Source organism: Acromyrmex echinatior, chromosome 2 (assembly GCF_024713525.1).
Source record: "Acromyrmex echinatior isolate Ae372 chromosome 2, ASM2471352v2, whole genome shotgun sequence".
Lineage (NCBI taxonomy): Eukaryota > Metazoa > Arthropoda > Insecta > Hymenoptera > Formicidae > Acromyrmex > Acromyrmex echinatior.
The window spans coordinates 17008540-17032095 of NC_141853.1; the positions used below are offsets into that span (position 1 = coordinate 17008540).

The window sequence follows — 23556 nt, forward strand, 5'->3', positions numbered from 1 at the left end:
ATTTTATCTTGTTTTAAGTGCAACATTTTTAAAATTTTTCAAGCAACACGAATAAATCTATTTACAACAAAATATATTAATTAATAATGTGTTTTTGAATGTAGAAAGATGTAAACATGTCAGTAATTTATTTATTATAGCTGGATCTAAAAGTAAGAACCAATTATATGTCCTGGTAATTACCACATTTTATGGGCAGACAAAACTATAATTAATGTATTGTAATTAATAGAAAAGTCTCAAATTATATAATTAATGAATGAATTAAATATAATAAACTAATAAATAATATTAATATCGTATTTGTTGCTGCGATTGATTATATCTTAATAGTTCTTGAAACTATATTCTTTCATTTACAATATAATTTCATAAAATTAATATTTAAATTGTAGAATCATTATACATCGGTTGGCGGAACAATTTTCTTTTTCTCATGCATGTACAGTAAAGCAGATTGTTTTTTTCTTCTTTTGCAAAGTCTATAATTTTTTTGATAAAAAACGATATTGCTCAGATAAGAGACACGAATGTAAAGCGAGGAAATAGGACACTACGTGCTTGAACGTGGCAAACAATAAAATACCGAGAAGTCAACAATTCTAAGCGGAAACACCGCCGCGAGATATCGTAGAACATTGTAAAGGATGTGTAGGCGGTATGTATAAGATATAGAAAATTAACAAAATTCAAGCGTTTTAAACCATCAATCGTGAAAGAACGTACACAGAATATTTTTCAAAAGAAAGATACATTAAAAACAATATATATTTGTTGTATTTTTTTCAACTCGGGAGCGTCATATTCTCTTTAAAGTCTTAAAATTTCAAAATTTTTGTCTAATCCTTTACATTACTTAATGTTATCAATTAACTATGGAAATTCTGGAATTTATAATTGTACTAATTTATTATTTGCCAGATATTCCAATTTGATTTTTATTTTGTCATTTCAACCTTTGATATTTATTATAATATATCTTATACATAATATTTGCGTATATCACAGAAAATATAATATCGTTGTATCTCCTGAATCTATACATCCTCGACGCGAGACCTAAAAATGATCGAACGAAAGTGTATCACGGCGAATCCATAGCATTCTTAATAACGTCGATGCAGGAGAAGGAGGTTCGCCAGCGCGATCGTATATGCGAGGGTGCACACCCTCAGGGTACTCAAGCGGGAGGAGGGCAGCGAGGAAAGGAAAACGGCGCGTGCACGGCATCGGTGCACCATCGACGAATGCACCGGCGCGACGCGGCGGTGGCGGTGGCGGCGGCGAGCGCATCGCGGGTGTTCGAGGGGGTGGATCTGCCGCATAGCGTGCGGATATAGAGTGCTCCGGAGAAACTCGGTAACTCGGTCGCGTAACGCGCGTCAGTCAGTTGCTATGCGTCCGGGTGAGGTGGTGAACGCGGCGCGCGACCCGAGAACGGATCACCGTCCCTGAAGGGAACGGAGATCGAGTCTCGCGCTCTCATCCCGACCGGGAAGCGGCGACGACGGCAATAACAACGACTGCTATTACGACGACGACGACGACGACGAGGAGGACGAGGAGGAGAGGCGAACGCGTATATTCACGCACTGTCCGATCTTTTCCCCGACGACGACGGCGACGACGACGACTGGGACACCCTTCATGCGACGGTCGCGGGCGCCGCGGCACGATTAGATCCACGAGCACATGGTCCGGCGATCGCGATGACCATGATCGCGAACCAAGCTGCGTTGATCATCGGCCTCGTCTTCGTCGTCCTGGCGGCCACTTTCGATCGTGGTAAGTTGCCGATCGTACTCAGCATTCGACAATCGCGACGGGCTTGTTTTTTTTGTGGAAAGTCTTCCCGGAACGGATCATCCTGTTCGTGAAGTACGGTATAATAGCAATTGAAGTAACGAGGGATCTTGGATCTCGATCGAAATTTGCGCGATTCCTTTTAAGGAAGATCTTCCCCATTTTATCATTTTCCGCACTCGATTTCTTTTATATCTTATGATGAATGTAAAGTATCGATAGGGGATAAAATAACGCAACTAACGATTTTTATTTGTAGCTGGAAAGAAAACAATCTTGGACAGACAAAAACTCTTTGAGCAACGCATTAATTTTTACTTTGTTTTTAAAAATATCGAGCTATTATATAATAGTATATTATTATAATATTAGGTGTTGGAATTAATTCGTAGCGTTTTTAATGAAAGAATGTTATTTATTTCACATGAGCATTAAAAAATACATTAATGAAAGTACTTCCCATCACTTGTAAAACGCTACGAATTAATTCCAACACCTAATAGCATATTATTATAAAGAGAATAGAACTAGTCGAGAATAGAACTTACTACTTCTATTTTACTAGAATTTTAGAAATCTACTTTTCTACTGTTATATTTAATATTTATAGAATTCTAGACGAGCCAACACTGGATGACAATGTAATGTTTGCTTAATTTAAATTAACATAATGAAAATCGCAGACGTTTCGATCCTATTTTGAATCCTTATCAATGCTCCATGTAAATCGTTAACAAAAATTCAATCATCTTAGAGTAATGTAACAGTGATGTCACCGTACAGTCTGGTATACTATATAATAAATTTATTGAATCGTTACATAATAGAATATAAACGTAAAAATAATTATATGTAACTTACATGATCATTGAACCATTATTATGCGTCGAACGTCGAGTCTCATGAATTGGAATACCACGTAAGTTATTATGGAACATCGATTGTAATATTCTCATGAATTCTATTGGATCTATGGGACAATATACACATCTTAGATAAGGAAAAAATTCTGAATAAGAGAACTCAGAAACTACTTTTATCAAACGACAAAATTAATGGTTTACAGAATGATACGGAATTATTGGACAAAGCTTATGATAACATAATTATGTTTAAATGATGTGCACATTCTATTCTATATTTTATATTTTATATGTTTGTACTGTGCGTCTCGTATTGTTGTCTCAGATGAGACTCGATGTTCAATGCATGAATTGATAATGTTTCGATGATTATGTAAGTTAGATAATTAGTTTTATATTCTATTAGATAACGTTCGATAAATTTATAGCGTACCAGCAAGTACGATGATATCATTGTTACATTATTACTCTAAGATGATTAAATTTTTGTTAACAATTTACATGGAGCGTTGATAAGGAGTCAAAACAGGATCGAAACGTCTGCGATTTTCATTATTAATTTCATTTGTTAATTTAAATAAAACAAACTTCACATTGTCATCCAGTGTTAGCTATTATTTGATTGTATTGATTTATCTCAATCAAACTTTAATATTTAGTTTATCAATTATATCTATAGAATTCTAGCTTATTTATAATTTTATTATATAATAATTATTTAATATAAATTTTATAAATATATAATATATTATATATTTGAAAACTATTATAATTACATTAGCAACTTTAACCCTGTCGAATATTTGGTAAAATCTTCATGAAATACTTCAAACGTTCCTTTAAAGGCCATTTGTTTCTCTTAATTATAGTCATCTCATTTGCACTCTTTTTTTTTTTCAGAAAAATTTCGATCATGGACTTAACTTTCTTGAATAACGCTGAAAGATGTTGAAAGATTCAAGATGCCTGTACAATAGAATGAGTCCTTACGTCAGTTTTACATTGTCTAACTCGCGATAGTTTCCATCAATGCGGCATTTCCTGGGGAAATATAGGAGATTGTTTCGACGAACATTTAGAGAGAAGTTTCACTGACGGCAACACTTCCCAGGAAAATGTTCACGGTTTCAACAGGCACTTCGTACTTTTAACAGGAAATTCAGGCGAGAAGTAGTGCCCTTGCGCGCTCGAACTTAACGGACAAGAGAACTCCATATATTTGATATAAATCGAACTAAATTGCCACTTTTGAACATTGCTTCGTCCGAAAGCATAGGAACGATCGATAATATGACCTCGTGCACTTTATTCAGAATTGGAGTGAGGAAAGGAGTTGTATACATCACGGGCGCAATGCGGCGTAGAGGTGATGGCAGGGAAAGTTATCGTCGTAAATTAGTTGTCACGGGGTTATAAAAGTCCAGACAACACAAAAGCTTAGAAGACGTTTAACTTTTTGCGAATTAATCTCGAGGCAAAATTAAATCCTTTGTTTCCCTCAAGTTTTATGTCATTCAAAATATGTAATCTCGAAATCATCAGGTCTATTTTAATATTTTAAGGATCACGTGAAAGTAAAAAATTGTTACACATTTTAAAAAGTTTCAACATTGTATGAAAAGGAAGTTTTGATGAAAATGGAGATTCAGTCTTCAAAGATTCTACTCTTCCGATTGCAACTTTGGCAGGGTTTCTTTATCCTTTTTATTTTCGAGAAATTCTCTTTGCAATGCGCATTATCGATGTAACGATTTGCGATTTATACGTGTGATAGTTTATCCAAATTTTATCGTATTTGTTTCGAGCAAATAAATAAAGGTTTAGTTTTTTAATCGTCAGTTAAACTAGCTTCTCTTTAAATTTTTTGTATTTGCCATATTTACAATATTTTATCTAAATTTTATCGCATTTGTCTCGAGCAAATGAAAGTTGTAGCTTTTTTTTATATCTTGTATGTTGAATTATTTATGACTGTGTATATAGATAGATTAGTTGTTGCAACTTGTGGACAACGAATAATGAAAAGCGTTATCGAATTGATTATATGAATGAAATTGTGAAATATACTTTTATGTGACTAGTTTTTTTATAATATTTAAATACTAACAATACACAAATGCTGACAATACACAAGTCAGAAAATTGGGTCACTTAAAATGAATTTGTCGCTAAGTTCTAAATTCTTAATGTTTGAAATTAGAGATTGGTTTTAATACTTTTAATTCCTTTTCATATTTTTATAGCCGTTTATTTTTAATTGTACAAGGATCGATTGAAAATCAAGAAAAGATATAATATGAATGTTTTACATCATTGATAAATCCTTTAAAATTTAGATACTTCGAGGTATTTTCGTTTCTTAATTTTACAGAAATGATACTCGATTTATTTTAATTCATCTATTTTTCGGGGTGAATGGAGGGAAAATAATTCATTCTTCCGCTTATTTCTCTATTTTTCTTCTATAGATTATTATTCTATGGATTTCGCATTTTTTGTGTCGCAAACAATGTTTAGTAATATTGGTACCATATGCGGTATTACGGTTTGCAAGATACTAGTCGGTGAATTCCTACAACGGTAGCACTTATGGTTCTTCGGAACAGCGGATCATGAAGATAACTATATGCGATTGTCAAATCGAATCCTATTATCGTGCTAGAAAAATATCGCAATAGCTACACGAAAAAAATGGTTTTGCTGCTTTAAAAATTTAGAAACAGATTTGTGAAAATGTATAATTTTGTTAAACTATCAAAATAATTGTATGAGACACTCAAGCTGGTTGTTAGAAAGTCAAAATTTTTTGCAGCATTGTTACTTGAGTTTCCCATGTAATTATTTTGATGATCAACAAAATTATTCTCAGATTTGTATCCAAGCGGAAGAGCAAGTCATTATGATGTTAAAATAACTCCAAAATGATCATTAAAAGTAAATTTTTCAATCATTTCTGATGCATTTTAATGTTATTTTGACATTATATCGTGATTTGTTGTTTTACTTGGATATTTACTATTTTTTGATACTTCAACAAAAAAAAGTATTTCGAATCACTGAAATAATCTTCCGAAAGTAATCGTTTAAGAACAAAGAAAGAAATTACAATTCTCTCTGTCGAGATTTATTTATAAGCAAATTTATAAAATAATCTCATTAAATCTTATTTGATATTTAATTCTAACTTATTTAATCGCAAATTACTTTGGAACGATAGAACTTTTGCATTTATAGAAAAATTACTACGGTAAACAAATTAATTTTTCAGAGAGAAACAGAATAAACATTTCAATTTCTGGATCTAAAGTTCTCTCAGAATACATAATAGGAACAGATAATGCTATTATAGTTAAAGAAATGGAATTTTTTTTTTAAATAGAAAAGAGAAAGAAAAAGGGAGGAGGGTGAAAAAGCAAAATTATTATAAAGAAAACTATAACAGAAATAACAAAAATTTATGTTGTATTATGTTGTATTAAGTATTTCTAAATTTTGCTTATTTCACACGTATTTCATTTTATTTCAATTATTCACAACATGACAGTTCGTTTAATTAAGAGAATCAGGCAAGTTTTTTTTCAGAATTAAATCTCATCAGGAGCGCGGCCTGGTTTCGTCGCGTTAAATTCGATCGTCCTCGATCGAATGAATCGACGTACTTTAAACACATTTTCCTGCACCGACGTTGTCGATATATGTATCCGGTGACGGCGACAGCGGAAAAGTTGAATCCGAGAAACCAAGCCACGAATACACAATAGATATTCGTTTTCCCGGGTACGATTAGAAGTTGCGATGTCGTTATCTTCTCCAGCCCGGGATTGTCTGTGGGTCGATGACGTAACTTTAGCGGCGCAAAGGTGAAAGGTGAAAGTATCCGGACGAAATGGCGTAACTTGGTCATGATGACGTAATTATTTCGAATCTGGCGGATTTCGTGCGGTCAGTCGACCATTCGTTTCTGATCGAATTGTATCGCTTTTATAACGTGTAATCACAATCATACTATGATAGATCTTACAATAGACACGTTCGCGAAGCGAGGATCGATCATTGGACGCTCGTTCGGTGAGAATCATCCAGTTTTCCCTTCACCGATCGAAGTAATTGCCGATATGATGTTAACTGGCATCGGCAATCCGCTTTCGGGATATCACGGATGAATGTGCTATATCCGACAATTTGTTGAAATTTAGGGTAGCGCCTACGAAAGTGCCAACGTCGTGAGGGCTATCGAGCGACCCACTTTCTCCTTCTCCGACCCCTTTCCTCTCACTCACCCCCCGTCCCCCACCCCTCTGCTTTGCACTGCGTACTCTTAATATAGTTTTTGTTTATATCTCGCTTTTCTTGTAATGATAGCACTGTACCCTCTTTTATCATTTCTGCTCTATTTTTCTTCGTAATGATTCTACTCCTCCATCTTCCTTTCTTTCTTTTTTTTTTCTAAAAATATTTCATTTCTCTAATTACACCATTATCTGTGTGTTCCTGTAGTGTGTATTCTGGGAGAACTTTAAATTCTCGAAATTTGAAATCTTTGTTTTGTTTTCTCTGAAAAAATAATTTGTTTATCTAGAGAAAATAAAAGCAAAATTTTAATTAGCAACGTAGATTTTTATTATTTATTTATTGTGCAGTGTTTTTTTTTGTATTCTCTTTGATTTTTATTTCTCTTATTCTTTTTCAATGCGTGCGTTTCTGTATTTTAATTGTGCATGTATAGCGTATACGTAAAAGGAAGATTCCTATCAGATACCGAGTTCATTTTGGATAAGTGCTAGAAATCTATGAGCAGAATTAAAAAACTAATATGTACAGTTATGTAAATTTAATTAAAATTCTATTTTTTTTTAAATTAAAGAAATGTAAAAAGTGAGCAAATCGCAAAGTAAAAAAATTGTGCTTTTAATGAGGGATGCCTCGAGAAATCGATAATAAAATGCAAAGTACATCAGTACTGCAATTAAAAAAAAAACTTTATTTAATGTTTCTAAAATACAAATAAACACAGTCAGCATACGTGAAAATATGCGATGGATTATATCCAGAACTTGTCTTCAGTTGCAACCAAATATCGCAGAAATAGGCACTTGATGTTCATTCCGGTTATCCTTTTTATTATTGTACAATAACATTTATACTTTACGATTTTCTATAACATAGAAACATAGATTATTTCATATTAGAAATACCCTAACATTTATATAACCCGGGAAAAAATCGCTCATATATAATTATATATGGATTTTGTCTGAATCGTATATGATCCATTATAATTATATATAAGTTATATGTGGATCATATGTATGGATATATATTATTTCCACGCTTTACGGCTTTAGGATCATCAAATCTAATTTCTGTAATTAAGCAATTCAACCCGTATTTTTTCTATTAGTACAATTTTACTATATAAAGAATTTATTGCCAAATATTTATTTATTAAATAATAAACAAGATTTAAAGACTCATCTCAATGAAGACATCTAAAATTTTTTTTTTACAATGACTATAGGCATAATCTAATAATGAATTTCCCTTTAAATAGTTTTCAATCCAAGAATAAATTCATAGTGGAACCAATAGATAGCATTCATCAGTTTAAGAAATGCTACTATCTCATATTAGGCACCTATCTCATAATAAGAAGCTTAAGCTCCTCTATATTTAATTTTGTCAATAACGAATAAACCTTTGCTCACCAAATAATCACCATTCATTCAAATTTTATCCTTGCTTCATCGACAAATGCAATTTATGCATAATGCAAACGAAATAAATCCCTTAGATTCATGCACTTGCAAATTATCCGACTTCAATGAAACTGTACGATAATTCATTGTAAATCGGTTTGAATAAAATTCAGTTGTTGACGAAACACTGTTGATATATTTAAGTTTGAGACACGCACGTATTCAATCTTATTTAAAAGAATATTCAAAATGTAAGCAAGATTTTTTTTATGTTGGCTCCAAATATTTGGTACAAAACTGATCTTCAAGATTATTTTATTTTATAAGAATTTTCCTTTTAAGAGTAAAATATTCTTCTGTTAATTACAAGTATGATTGTTTATATATATATATTAGGTGTTGGAATTAATTCGTTTTACAAGTGATGGGAAGTACTTTCATTAATGTATTTTTTAATGCTCATGTGAAATAAATAACATTCTTTCATTAAAAAACGCTACGAATTAATTCCAACACCTAATATATATATACATATATATATACATATACACGTATATATATATATATATATATATATATATACTCATTTTGTATTCGATGATAGATTGAAGAATAATATAGCATAGGATCTAGAAATCTTTTTTATGGGAGTGCAATCGTCTAATTTTATATCCGGCAGAAAAAAATTCGGTTTCTTCGTATCGAACTACGAGACAGCTGAGTGAAGGTCTTCGCGTGTCTCGGCTGACTGTTCGATATCAGCTGGCGCCGTATCAGCCTGGTTTCCGTGGGATGCGACCGAGCGCGCATTATTACGTCACAGAAAGGCAAAACGTGAATCAGACCTTTTCCCGATTAATCCTCATCGCGGCTGACGTTAGTTGAATTTGTCGAGAAATCACGGCCAAGTTTCTGGTCTCTAAAATACGAGCCACTAAAATATTCATAAAATACAAAGGGAAAGAGAAAATTTTAACCAGTTGCACGAAATGTTCATCGTAATCTCTCGTATAAATGTATAAGATCAGTTGCCACTGTTTAAATAAAAATATACAGAAAAAATCTTAGAAATATCTATTTCTTAGAAATAGCTATTTCGAGATTCAGAAGAAACAATTTTATTCGATCTTATAATAATTCTTCGCAAATCCGACTGCAAATGCAATTGCATGATGATCGATTTTTTTTTTTGTTATTTCAGGTGAAGCGATAATATGTTACCAATGCAACAGCGAGTATGACCCCAGATGTGGCGACCCATTCGATTCGTACACTTTGGGGACTGTAAACTGCAGCTTTCAACCTCGTCTGGAGCACCTCAGTCACTTGGAGCCTACCCTTTGCCGAAAAATCAGTCAAAAAGGTGAAGTCTCTCTTTGCTAAATTTCACCTAACAGAAATTCTGAAAGTCTTATATTTATTTAAAATAACCATTGTTTATCACTTTTCACTTTAATTTAACTCTACATTTATTATTATAATAATTTTTCAAATAACAGCTCGCAACTGTAATGATTTACTGCATATTAAAAAATTGTTATTTATTAAACATTGTTTATATCAATTACAAGTTAGGCATGCTTTGATCCGCAACTCACAAATATCATTCTACATTTATATTACATTTTATGAGTATTGCGATAGCATTGCAATAATGTCACTTCAATGGGCAACGTTATGACAAAGGCATTAATGCGATTGGATTAATTATGAGGAATTGAATTATTTATAAGCATTTTCGTTCGAAAGCTATCGATTCTGAATTAATCAAAGAGTCCATTGAACCATCAATGACAAGTTCGAAACATAAATAACCGCGCATTTAACTCAAGAATGGTCTTCTAATTTTTCAACGTAAACAATTATCTGACATATTTTTACAACTTCACTTAAAAGTCATAATTATTAATTACATATTGTAATTCAAACTTTCGTCAAGTTTCAATCAAAGTGACGTTTGTGTGTATCTCTACCTCGCGACAATTGAGTGTTATTTGAATAAATTCAGTATTTATTTTCTTAAAAAGTAAGGTGAAATCACAAGTAAGGTGAGATTTTAGGATCTCTTTCACCGATTAACGCTAATCGATGGCTAGCTCAGTTATCACGATTGCCAACGTGAGAATTAAACATAATTTGTCTCAGAAGAGGAAGAGAGAGGAGACATTGTGTTACATTAAACTGCTCTTGGCACTTCTGCGAGTTGATCGTCGATTAATTTAACTAGAAGTTGGTGAAAGAAGCTTTTATAGAATTCTGTAGATGAAGTTAAAAAAAATACATATAGATTTTCGAATCAATAAAAGAAATTACCGTGACTGAGCGTTCGTTCGCTGTTGGAAATAAAAATCATTCCACAGGTGATTATTCCCGGTTCAAAGATCATACCTATCATAGATTTAAATCTCATTTAAATAATTCTAGATTCTAAGCAGCGAAGGTAATTTAAAAACAGAGATTTCAATGTCGTTTCCCGTAACTGTTGCAGTGTACGGGAAGGAGAGGGTCGTCCGCAGCTGCGGCTACATCACGGACGCCGAGAAGGACAACGGCGAGTGCCTTATGAGGACCGGCACCCACGATGTGCGCGCTATATATTGCTCGTGTACCAGTGATCTGTGCAACTCCGTCGAGAGTCTCCGCACGCCGTCCCTACTGCCACTGGCATCCCTTCTGACTGCCATATTGGCGACACCGAGTCTGCTCCTATCGTGCCCGATCGTGCCATCTCGTATCTCCCTCTCAGCAGCCTAATTCTGCCTAGTTGTTCTTCAAGTCGTACCCTGAAAATCTGAGATTCCATCCCCGGCCCGTCGTCGCGCCGCACGGACCGTTCGTATACCTTGGATTTACTCCTCACTCCGTTATATTGATCGATCGAACGCCAGTCGATCGTTGTTGTCAATTTCCCTACTAGCTACAATTTTCCCGATAAGAAGATTGCGAGATGACGAAAAAAATCTTCTTTGTTGGATGGATCACCTGATCTTCAGATAAGGGTTCGATACAGCCAAAATACTTAAGATTTGGATTGATGACTTTGGAATAATTAGAGATACTTCAATTAAAAGCGATAAGTAGCCTTAGACTTAGTAACGTAGTGATTTCAAAATGAGTTAGAGTAATAAGTATGATGGATTGTGATGGATAAGTATAAAATAATGGATTGCGAAAGAATGGCTGTATCGTACGCTGCTGGGGAAAAGTCGTTGTTCCGATTTTAAAGGTCGTATTCATAGTTCGTCGCGATTCAATTTGAGATCCAATTTGAGCTGAGTTTGAATCAGTCTTTCATTTGAAATACGCTTCTCAAACCACGATTTAATAAATCTGATTGGTTCAATCTTTAGTACAAATCTAGCTCTCGCCTGAAATGAGGATTAATCGTGGATCGATCTACGGCATATGAATACGGATCTAAGCCTATCAACAATTATACCGGCTTTCGGCCTAATTAAATAGCGTCAGACAATTGAGGCACGTCAATCTTCACGCCGCCAACGAAGGAAACTTCGCACCCAAGCAATATTGAATTTTTCCTTCACTCGTTCCAAAGCAGCTAGCTAGCTCGAATTATACAACGAATCCGATGCGTCGCCCCCCTGTACTTCTCAGGATTTCGAGATCGGCTTCTCAACGCGAGATTAAAAAAATCCCGATTTCTCGCGCACTTGCATTCACGAGGGCCTTTTTGATAATTGTTCTGAAGGACGAAGGACGACGTTCAGCTAACTTCTCGTAGATAATTTAAAATTTTTGCCGCTAACGAAGAGATTTTAGATTTTAATCGACCCCTCGAATGGTGTCTTCGGCTGCGAACGGTCCGTAATGTAGCCAGATTAATTAACGTAGCGTAACGGTGATAACTGCCAGATGCGCGAGGGCGACATTTCAGTAGTATACATATCTCTGCGAAGAAAAAAAACCAGGAGAAAACGTAAAAAAAGATACCACGGCCTCTGCGTATAAAAAAAAAAAAAAGAATTGATCACCGATGCCTCTCGTGTTGCGCTGATATCGCGCTTATCGCGCGATTCTCATTCGGATTTCATCGGCTGTGTTGACTCGGCTGTTCAGATAAAGAATTTCCGGATATTTTTTTGCATAGACAGATTAAGAGGAATCGATTAAGGAATCCCTTCTACGATTAGTTTATTTATTATTGAAATTTCTCAAATTATTTTTAAATATTTAAAAATGTCTCTTATCACAGTTTTTCCCAACAACCTTACGCGATCTCTTAAATCTGCAAAGTTTCGTGGTTCAAAAGAAATAGTAAGTTTTTTGCAGAACGCATTCCTATCAATTCCTATCGATTTGTCTATTTTTGTACAGGAACGATCGAATTTTAACGTGCGACAAGTGCAATATCGGGATAAAAAAAGAACGCTAGTAGGAGAGGTGAATATCTTATGAAAATTTACGATTAGTATAACAATAAAGAGTAAAATACACGGTAACAAAGTAGCGGCATCGCGATAACACATTTCGCACCTCGCCTGCTACCGCTGAACACACATTCGCGTGTCTGTGCATGAGTGTGCCTGCCTGTATGTGTGTACGCATTAATTACGATGTATATGCACGCGAAGTAAAAAAAGTATATAAAAATATATTTTGTCGTTGAAATAATAAGCCAAATGGAATTGCACGCGAGATTGACGGGCATGCTTATTTTTAGAGGTGCAATGATACGTAGCGTATTTGCGAAACGAAACGGGATATAATACGGGACGCGTCCGCGTCGCATCCGTTCAGTATTATTTATCACGTATCATAATTTAATCGTGATATAATTTATATAACATAAGTTTTTCCGATTAAATTATATTTAATATATGGAAAACTTTTGAGTAAATTATTATCGATTTATAACATGGAATTTTAATTTAACTGCACATAATAATATAATTAGACATATCTATAAAAATTTAACTATAGTTTTTAATATAACTACATATAATTTTTTTCAATTAACAATTAACAATTATTTTAAATTTAGTAAAAAAAAACAGAGAAATAATGAAGATGTAATAGACAAACATTTGTTTTATTGAAAGTTTATTAACTTAATCTTTGAAAAATTACGTTTATCTAAAGCTCTCACCATTCATTCGATATCTCCACTTAATTAATACTACTTGATACCAAGTTTTCCGATTAAATTGAAATATAATTTGAATGGATACGATATATCATTTCTTTAAACTTTAAACGATTCTATAATGAACTGTAAAAGACAGGATAATGTAAAACAGATATAACATATCGACGATATATCGAAAGGAAAAGAGAGAGACCTCGCATTTAGCTCTAATGAGAATTGAAGATTCGCCGTCGTGTCCACGAATTATTCGCGTGTTTCGTAGAACTTTGCAATAAGTGCAGTTTAAGCCTGAGTCACCTGAGCGTACAATAATCGCTGTTTGTATGCTGTGTGAATGCTTTGTATGTTTGTGCGTGTTTGTGCAATAATAATTGAGCATAATGCTAAATTCGATAGCTCAATTAGGGTCGGTTGTTGCACTTTCATGTAAAGCGTTTAATAATATAATTTATTAAATCAGATAAGTATCTCTCTATCTCGTTTTAGAACGCGCATGTTGATATATAGACAAAGGGATCAGTTGACCGACGTTGGGAAAATCGGTCCTTAATTGTTGCTCTTTTGCTCGCGATTGATAGAAAGGAGAGGTGTTCGGTAATAAATAAGTCTTCGGTAAATACAGGATGTTCGATAATGAGAGCGCACAATTATAGTGGACATTTATAGTGGACAATAGTTCTCAGTCGGAAACTGAAACTTTCATTGACAAAATTGGCGAAATTTAACGAGATATTACGTTCTTTTCATAATTTTGAAAAGTTATGTTAAGTACCACCATACTTCAAATTGAGATAATCTTGATCAAAAATTTTCTTAAAATTCTTCGCATAATTTTACAGAACTTTCACATAAATTTTACAATTTTTTTAGAAGATTTCTCAGGTTTTTTTACGTTTCTCAGAAATGTTGTCTCAGAAAAGTTTCACGCTATAATTTTTTTAAAACGTGAAATATTCTAAGATTTTTCTTATTCTGTAAAACTATTCGAAGAAAACTTAGAAAATCTGGAGAAGTTCGAAAATTTTAAAATATGAAAAAAATTCTTAAAAATAAGGAATATTTCATTTGGAAAATTCATTAAATTTCTTTTTATAACTTAGAAATTATTCATATTTTTTAAGAGAATAGAACATTTTACAACTATTATGCGCTTAAATTTATAACAATCGAACATCCTCTATAATACTGATGCTAATAATAATAGTAATAATAATGGCAACATATATACAGCAGCATGTCGGCAAACATAACGAATGAGCAATAACATATGACATATGAAAAGTAGATGGATTATTGACAAAAATATGAAGAGAAATTAGATGAAGTAGACGTTTGATCAATATAAACTACGCATTATAGTAGTTCTACAAAACGATCATCTTTATCTTTATAATACCGCTGTTACATCCTGTCGTTGCCATTATCACCATTGATATGGGTCGTTACCAAACAGTCTGTCGCGAAAACAAATTCTGCCAAATTTTTGCAAATTTTGTTGGCAAAAAAGTTACGGATCTGGCATACTCAATACTGCTGGCAAAATGATGATGGAAAGGCAACATTATAGCAATAATAATATATACCAGATTGACAGCTGAAATCAAGCAGACGTTGATTTACTTTATTATAATTTATTGCATATTGAAAACAGAATTAAAGTGTTTAACAGATTCTACTTGATTTCTGCCACCGATTTATCTAGTTACGTCAGCAGGTTTAGTTGACAAAATATAAGCCTAATGCGAACATAGGTAATGCCAATTCGCTAATAATTTCCAATTGAATTTGCTACCAATCTGCTACTATACTGCGGACAGTTTGTTTACTAGGTACTATTATCATCACTACTATTACTATTATTATTATAGTTATTGTTAGTACGTACATTACCGACCCATTGTTACAAATAATACTGCTAATAATTATCATTAGAGTGCAAATGTGGCAACAACCGTGACGAACGTGATATGATATCGATAAGAAAATGAAAAGGAAAAAAATAAGAAAAAGAGGATACAGCACATGGGATGTAACAAACGATTTCCATTCTGGCATTGTCATAAATTATAAATTAATATAAATTATGTTTTTCCAGAGACTATTCTGTGATATAATTAACACTAAAATTATGAACTGCGTTAATTCTTAAATTTGATACCAAACGGATTGTTCATTCCTCTCCTTCGTTACTGTTATAAAATAATTAGAACGAGATAAACTTTTTGTTGTTAGGTTTGCATAAAAAATCAGTTATGATATTAACATCGAGTTTCGTAGATTTGATAGTATCTTTTCTTCAAGATTTTATATTTTCTTAAATAAATATAATATTTGTGTATAAAAAAGACAGTATTAAAATATGAATGCGACGAAATTTCTTTCTGCGTCAATGTTATTGAATACTGTTTTACGTTTCCTATCATTTTAATAATAGATATATTTATTTATACATATACTTTTGCAATTTGATTTTATACGCAAATCTGACAGTAAGAAATTTTCTTCCAAAAAGAGCTCTCTTTTATCTTCTTTGTCGTTTCGAGATTGATTTTATTCAATCTCTCATTCGGGACGAGCTCAGACAATTGACAGAAATGCGGAGTTCTTGTTGTTGAGACAATTCGCTTGTATTTTTTTGATACATGTCGCAATAATAGCCGCGTTGTAAACGATTGAAAACATCGCCGTATGATTGGAATTCATTATATTTCAAAGGTAGTATATCGTATCGTATAAATATTCTGCAATTGCATACATTGTATTGAAAACTGTATATAAACGGTCGTCACAATTATTACGTGGAATTGTTCGCGTGACATATATTTCTTGCATGAGCGAGAACATTAATTTCGCGATCTTGTTCAAGTGAAAAAAATATTGCAGTTGCCGAATGATCAGATAATGCTCTACCGCACTTTATCGATTAAAAAGGAAAAAAAAGTAAAAGTTATTGTTGCATTATAGAACAGAAAACATGAGTCTACAATTAATATAAAAAAAATAGCTGTTGTATCTTGAAAGTAGCGACACATAGTTTTTATCAGAAAGAGAAGTCTAAATGTGGTTATCTTGGCCTTTTTCGTAGGACCATCGAAATTCACACTACTGTCATCATCCATTTTAACATGGCATTAGATATCCAAAGAAAAAATGCTTTTGTTAAAATATCTAAAAATTTACTTCGAATTATTTAAAAATATCAAAATAATTACGTAGAACACTTAAATTAATTGCTAAATCATGTTTGAGTTTTCTATATAATTATTTTAATAGTCCAACAAAATTATATATATATATTCACATTTGTATCTATCTAAATTTTTAGATACTTTTATAAAATCGTTCTTTCATTGAGGGAAAGGGTATTCAGTGACCTTATGACGTGAATACTTAGTAGTACCCTTCAATGGATTTCTAATGGCATATGGATTTCTAATGGCATAAAATGGAGGTTGCGGTAATATAAGGTTTCGATGATCCTACAAAAAAGGCCGAGGAGATAGCTGCTCTCAAGATTCTCTCTGCTATTATATAATATTATAACATAAAATATATTATGTGTAAAAATATTGTTATAAGAGAATTTTTTAATTATAGGTCGCTGTTTTCAAGCTGAAGTAACACCTCTTCATCAAAATGTTGCACTTTGAATTACGTGCGAAATTAATGATTATTATATTGAGATCGGCTTCAATAATGCATTATCTTTTAAAAAAAAATTTAGAAAATTCCAACATTTTTTCCATATAACTATCGTTGCTGCGACACGTATCGAAAGAATGCGTGAATCTCAAGCCTCATTGAAATGTTCGTAATGATCATTATCAAATGACATTACAATATCATATATCATGTACAGAAAGAAAGAGAAAAAAGTATTCTGCCAATAATAAAGTGTTGAATGATTAATAAAAGTAATGTGTTTCTTCACGCAATAACCATCTTCCTTTAGTTACATACGTTTTGTCGTAGTATCATAATCGTTACTTTTCGTAAAAAGTAGTGATTTAGGCTACGAAACGATATTCTATTCCAAAATTTATGTGTAAAAAAGTATTACTGATAAATTGATTATGTTTATGATATTTTATACCTTCCGTACAAATGCTGTAAGGATCATTTTATAAAGATAGGTATGAGAAATTGTGTAAAGTGTGTTATATTTTTATTAACTTCACCGAACAGTTGTCATAGTAAGAAAACCTTTTACAAAAAGAAAATGTTACAAAATTATCTTATGCACATTATAAAAGTTGGTTCACACATACGCATTAGTTTCGTCCATTTTTGTAAATATTAAAAAGGCACCAGAATCGAAGATAACTCTTTATTGATAGGAAGACAGAAGAGCGTTTGATCGTTTTCCTAAACAATATGTTCAAATTAAATATTAAACTTTTCTTTTTTAACTGTTTTCTTACAAATAAAGGATGTAAAAACAGAAATCTTTCAAGTTTATAGTTTTTTATAAAACTTTGAATACGTAATCAAAAATTTAATACTGCTAATAATGCTAGGTATACGAGATGGGAAATCTTGCAAATAAATTAGATCGTTAATGAAGCGTAAATTATTGCAAACTAAAAATGTGTGTTAACTAACTAACTTTTCATTTGCTAATTTGCCGATCTCGATAAACGCTCAAAATTTTTTTCCTTCGATATCAATTAACTTTAATTTCTTCATTTCTTGTTATATTCGAATACGGAAAAAATATAGGGACATCATATAACCAAAGTCAATGGACATCGAAAAAAAATCTTATAATGGTATTCTAATAGAACTATTTGGCATTAAGAAATTGTGTACAAATTAATTACAAAAAGTGGATCAAGTTCGATATTAAACGAAATTTTGATTATGCATTGTCAGACAGAAATTTTGATTATGCATTGCCTTATCAGATTATTACTGATGCAATTTAATCAGTCAAAATGTGTCAATGAACCGCTTTAAAATAGCATTTAATAGCATTGTTATGCATCACAATATGTCTCTCAGTACGTATATATATATATATATGAAAAAAGATTAAAATCTATCTAATGAGATTAAAGCTTGTTGGAATGACCACTATAATTAATGTGAACCACATTAAATGCGTTAACCGTATCAAATGCATTACTGTACATAGATATACAAATGTATGTCAAAATTCCATTTCTATCGTGTTATTTTTTAATGACTGATTCTTTAGCAATTTGAAAGATGATTATTTTCTAAAATATATTGAATTGCATATTTAAAACTTTCCACAATTTTAAATATTATTATCTATATCTTTATGTGACATTTAATATAGAAATTTTGCTAAAGTCTACTTGAAATTATTGTAAAAGTAAAATTTTATTATTTATTAGATCGGAGGAAAAGTTCTGCGGTATTTTGTTAGCTCAAAATTATATACAGAATATATTTGTTGCGAAAATATTTGTTTCGACTATATGACGTAAAAGCTTAAAGTTTTTCCTAAAAGTTCATTAAAAAGAAATTCCTACGACTTTTTGTTACCAAATTACATGCGGATTAAATAAAAGGGCATTTTGATTTTAATTGCTCCGTTAAAAATCATCACATCGCAGTTAAAAAATCAGATTTTTTAAAGCTGAAACGTTGCTCTATCGAGTGATATAATTGTCAATTTAAACATTTTGTAGAGAAAACTTCAAACTTTCACGATAGCTAATCGAAAATTTGCTCAAATTTTTTTGAGACACACTACAGATCTACAAAGTGGAAAGAAAATTTTTAATTTGTTTCAGCTCGTAATTTTCTATATGTAAAAATTACAAAAGTCACATAAATTTAAAAAATATAGTAATTATTCGAAAGTAGAAATTTCAAGGTCTAAAGCCCAATTGCACCAACGTTACTTTAATTTTAAGCGAGGCTTAAAACTCTCTTTCCTATCTCTTTTCGATTGTAAAACGAGATACAGAGTTTTAAGTCTCGCTTAAAGTCAAAGTAACGTTGGTGCAACCGGATCTAAAATCTTTCTTTTAAATTTAAATTTTGATCATTTTTAACGAAGATATTGTATATACAATTTCGAACTAAAAAATACCGCAGAATTTTTTCTTCGCGATCCAATTTAAATATAAATTTTATTATTATCCTATTTAAATATAAATTTAAATGTCTATTATTTACTACTAATTTAAAAACTACAATGCAAGATCTACAATAGGAATTATAGACGATCGTGGGGTCTTAAATCGTAGGAAATTTACCAATCTAATATAAGAAAAATAATCGATTATATTTTCCTATTTAAGACTCCACAACTGTACAACTTCTATTATAGATCCTGCATAAAACATTTTCATTGAAAAAATTGATTCCAAATTAACTAAAGAATTTGTTAGAAATGAGAGAGTACGATAAGAATGGATTCTTATAAATTCTGTATCTTCTGTAAAAAAAAAAGTTTGGTTTCTAGAAATCCATATTTCTTTCTTATTTAAGTGTTGTGCCAAATAGTAACGTGTGTCTACGAATTTCGTCTAAAATTCGTAATAATTAAACAAAATATATTACAAAGCGTCAATTGGATCCCACATCCTTTATCTTTACATGTTCATAAAGCATTACATTCTCGAAATGCTAAGTATCCGAAAGTATGTCAGTTGATGTGTCTTCTTGTCCTAATGTGAGTGGAGTGACTAGTTGCATGTTGACCGATATGTACAAAGGATAACATAGCTGTTTGTCCAGGGCCATTATTTCGTGCTGAGAAAAAGATGCATTAACATGTGATTTATTGCGTATTGTATATTAAATTAAAAACGGGATTCGTGGCTCTTAAATGTCGACGCAAACTTACTTCTGTGTTCCTTCTCAAACGTAATCTCAGTATACGCGAGTCTTGGACATGTTTCACTTGGCGTTGTTCATTCAGTGAAAATAAACAAACTCTAAAATAAAAAAAAAATTTATATTGTTATCATTTTTTAATGTAAACTGTTAAATTAGCCAATAATCTACAGCTTACTTTATCAGTATTTTATGCTCTTTGTGATTTGCCTTGATATGCTCACAGTCTATTCTGTGATTTCTTTCAATCCGCAGGCTAGTTGTATCTAAAGTCATTAGTAAATCTAGCCCATAGTGAAATGCTTTCCACCTCCAAATGTGTTCACCTGGTTTCTCGACACATCTACCACACCGATAGCACTCCTTGGAAAATTCCTCTTCCGTCATTTGTACTGGACTGTACATAGAGAAAAAAATATATATAGTCCTATTTATATCATTTCTACTAAAAAAAATTCAACTGTATTTGTGCCTACCCTCTATCTTTATTTCCATCCACTCTTAATAAGTGAAGCCATTGTTCTCTGTAAGCACTATGTAGCCAGTCTGGTGGTATTAAATTATCACTGTATAAAATTTTATCATCTTGTTCATGTAACAATAAATATTTCATTCTTAATGCTTTGAAAGGTGCTGCGTATTCCTTGCCTTCTTCAGTTGTTAAAAACGGTTCAGTCCACTTGTGATTTTTGAAAAATTCGTCAATCTTTAGTGTTTCATGTTCGTAATCATGTATATGTGCAAATAACCTGCATAATAATATACAGCAATCATGTATGATTATATATAGAAGAAACACGATAATTTTATCGTTTGTTTTAGAAGCAAAATATAGATGTCTGCATGCACATTAAACATACCATAAGCGTAACATCATGTATATGCAAAATTCTGTTTGCAAAACAACTAAATCAGGACTGGTCACTAATTCTGTCATCAGATCTGGTGAAATTTCTTTCAGAAAGGACGGATGTCGCCATCCATAACCCAATAGATTGACCTCCAGCCAACGTTTCGCAGCTGCTTTCACAGTAGGCACACCATACGACACAGCTGCATTATAATATGACACAACAGTCTCGCTATTTGTAGTTTCTATCATTATGTCTACACACTCGTCTATTAAGCCTTGTAATTGAAACAGGGTAGAAGTTGCCAGGATAGAAACCACTTCCTTTGGCTCCAAACTGACTTCATCTTGATATAATGAGCCCAATACCACAGACAATGCTGGAATAATTTTAGATATTATTTCTCGATAATGTAGTATATATCTTCTTATCTATTATTTTTAATTTTTATACAGCATAAGATTAATTTCAATATTTAATTATATGATGCTCTTACAATTTATTGTAATATTAGGATCTGTGATTTCAACACTGATGACTTTTTCGTTAGCCTCCTTCCAAGAACCAGAAAACATGCTAGCAAAATATGGACTCTAAAAAAAATTAATTTTTTGTATACATTGTCCTAAATTTACATATCATGACATTACAAAAATATAATTAAAATTATGATATAAATTTAAAAACAGATTCTTCGACTAATTTAAAATCTATATATATATTTTATCTTAATAAAAATATTAGAACTATATTAATATCAGCAACAAAGAATTTAATATTATAAGCTATATTAAAATGTATAACTTTTAACAAACAATAACTGAAAAATACAATAAAAAAAACTTTATTTCTTTTGTAATTCCAAATAAATTTTATTTTAATAAAATTTAAATTTCTACAAGACTTGTTTTCAAAGATATTTAACGTTAAAACACAAACAATAGCAGACAATGGAATAATGTCAAATTTTAATTGAATATTTAATATCTCAAGTGTTGACGCCAAAACACAATTACTAATACTGGATCTGTAAGATCCATTTAATTTAAATATTAATTAAAAGGCACTAATTAATTTTAAGGAATCAAAATAATACAATTCGTATTTAAAAAAATCAATATTAAGTTTATATCTTAATAATCTGAAATTTGAAAATGTAATAAAAAAAATTAAATTGTTTAACATTTTTTACAAAGAGATTTACAATTAAGTAGATTCGATAGACTCACTATCAGTTATCAAGAGTTAAATTCATATCAGAGAATCTGTTATTGAAATTTCATGACCTACAGGAAGACATCGAGAGAGGGAGTTCACGTAGGAATGACTCATACCTGACTAATATAAACTTTATGCAATCTCCATGCACGTCCAAGTATGAGAACAGTTATGTCACTGCCTTTCTCCTCTTGGAATAGGGTCTTGTATATGTACTGCGCCGTTGTCAACAATTTTCTCCTATAAACAGAATACGAGATTTAAATGCAAAAGCTCTACACGATATAATATGACAGTTGTCGTCGAATAGCAAGGAAGTAAAGGGAGATAAAATGCCCGAGATAAATGCAAACCGGCCGAGCGATCTTACTTTTTCGGCGTGTGCAACGTCCGCTCGATGTAATCGGACTCAGAGTCACAGTCGTACTCCTCGATGTATTTTCGCTTGCAACCCCGGTAGACGTTGTGCACAGCCAGGTTCGACATTGACGCGATCTTGCTCGCGTAGCCACCCATCGTTACGGCGATCGCACGACGCTGCGGTGGATTTTGTATTTCTTTCTCTTTCTCGTTTCACTAAACTGCGCGTCCTCTCATAGAGATCACGCGTTTCTCACTTGATGCACGTCGTTGTCGTCGTTGCCGTCGTTCTTGCTCTCCAATAGGAGCATGAAAAAATGAAACTTACACAAACGCGTAGGTGTACTGAGGTGTACTGGTGGTCGGTGGATGCCGTGGATGGGCGGAAGCGAGTCGCGGACAGCGCATGTAAACACTCGCATATGTTGTGGCCAGGGCCGACTACTGACGAGGGGAGCCCTCCAGTTGTAGTTTTAGTAAAATAATTAATTCAGTATACCCCAATAATAATGGTATTAACGATGGCGCTAATTAATAAAAAGTGAATCAATTTTAATTGTAAGATATACTATATTAATTGATATATTGCTGGTATATTCCGCTTTAATTTAATTTCACAAGCTTAAAAGATATACGTACTAATTATTGGTGGCATCGAGAAAGGAATAATTTTATATAAAAAAGAAAAGGATTGAAATATCCAAATAAGATCATTTCATACAATAGGCTTTAGTTTTCTTATAGATATTATACAAACGGATGATTGAAAATTAAATTTTGTCATTTATATTGAAATTATCATTTTTTAACATTTTTTATTACACACATATATGAAGTTTTAAAAA

General features: G+C 32.2%; 2 protein-coding genes and 1 long non-coding RNA gene across 3 annotated transcripts; 1 reads left to right on the top strand and 2 right to left on the bottom strand.

Annotated features, from left to right (window-relative positions):
- Nucleotides 1-1260: 1260 nt before the first annotated feature.
- Nucleotides 1261-17383, top strand: LOC105143440 (UPAR/Ly6 domain-containing protein crok). The gene is made up of 3 exons (XM_011051778.2): nucleotides 1261-1785; nucleotides 9564-9725; nucleotides 10851-17383. Exons 1-3 carry the CDS (start codon nucleotides 1710-1712, stop codon nucleotides 11114-11116), a joined length of 504 nt encoding a protein of 167 aa, XP_011050080.1. The 5' UTR covers nucleotides 1261-1709; the 3' UTR covers nucleotides 11117-17383.
- On the bottom strand, nucleotides 5176-8907 carry LOC147910559 (uncharacterized). The gene is made up of 3 exons (XR_015544164.1): nucleotides 8372-8907; nucleotides 7690-7821; nucleotides 5176-7220 (listed from the first exon to the last, which is right to left on the bottom strand). It is a non-coding gene; the product is annotated as an uncharacterized LOC147910559 (long non-coding RNA).
- Nucleotides 17384-17612: 229 nt separating the features above from the next.
- Nucleotides 17613-23105, bottom strand: gcl (germ cell-less). The gene is made up of 8 exons (XM_011051779.2): nucleotides 22722-23105; nucleotides 22468-22591; nucleotides 21630-21726; nucleotides 21143-21512; nucleotides 20759-21031; nucleotides 20461-20679; nucleotides 20293-20383; nucleotides 17613-20198 (listed from the first exon to the last, which is right to left on the bottom strand). The coding sequence occupies exons 1-8, from the start codon at nucleotides 22865-22867 to the stop codon at nucleotides 20073-20075; spliced, it is 1446 nt and encodes a 481-aa protein (XP_011050081.1). The 5' UTR covers nucleotides 22868-23105; the 3' UTR covers nucleotides 17613-20072.
- Nucleotides 23106-23556: the final 451 nt, after the last annotated feature.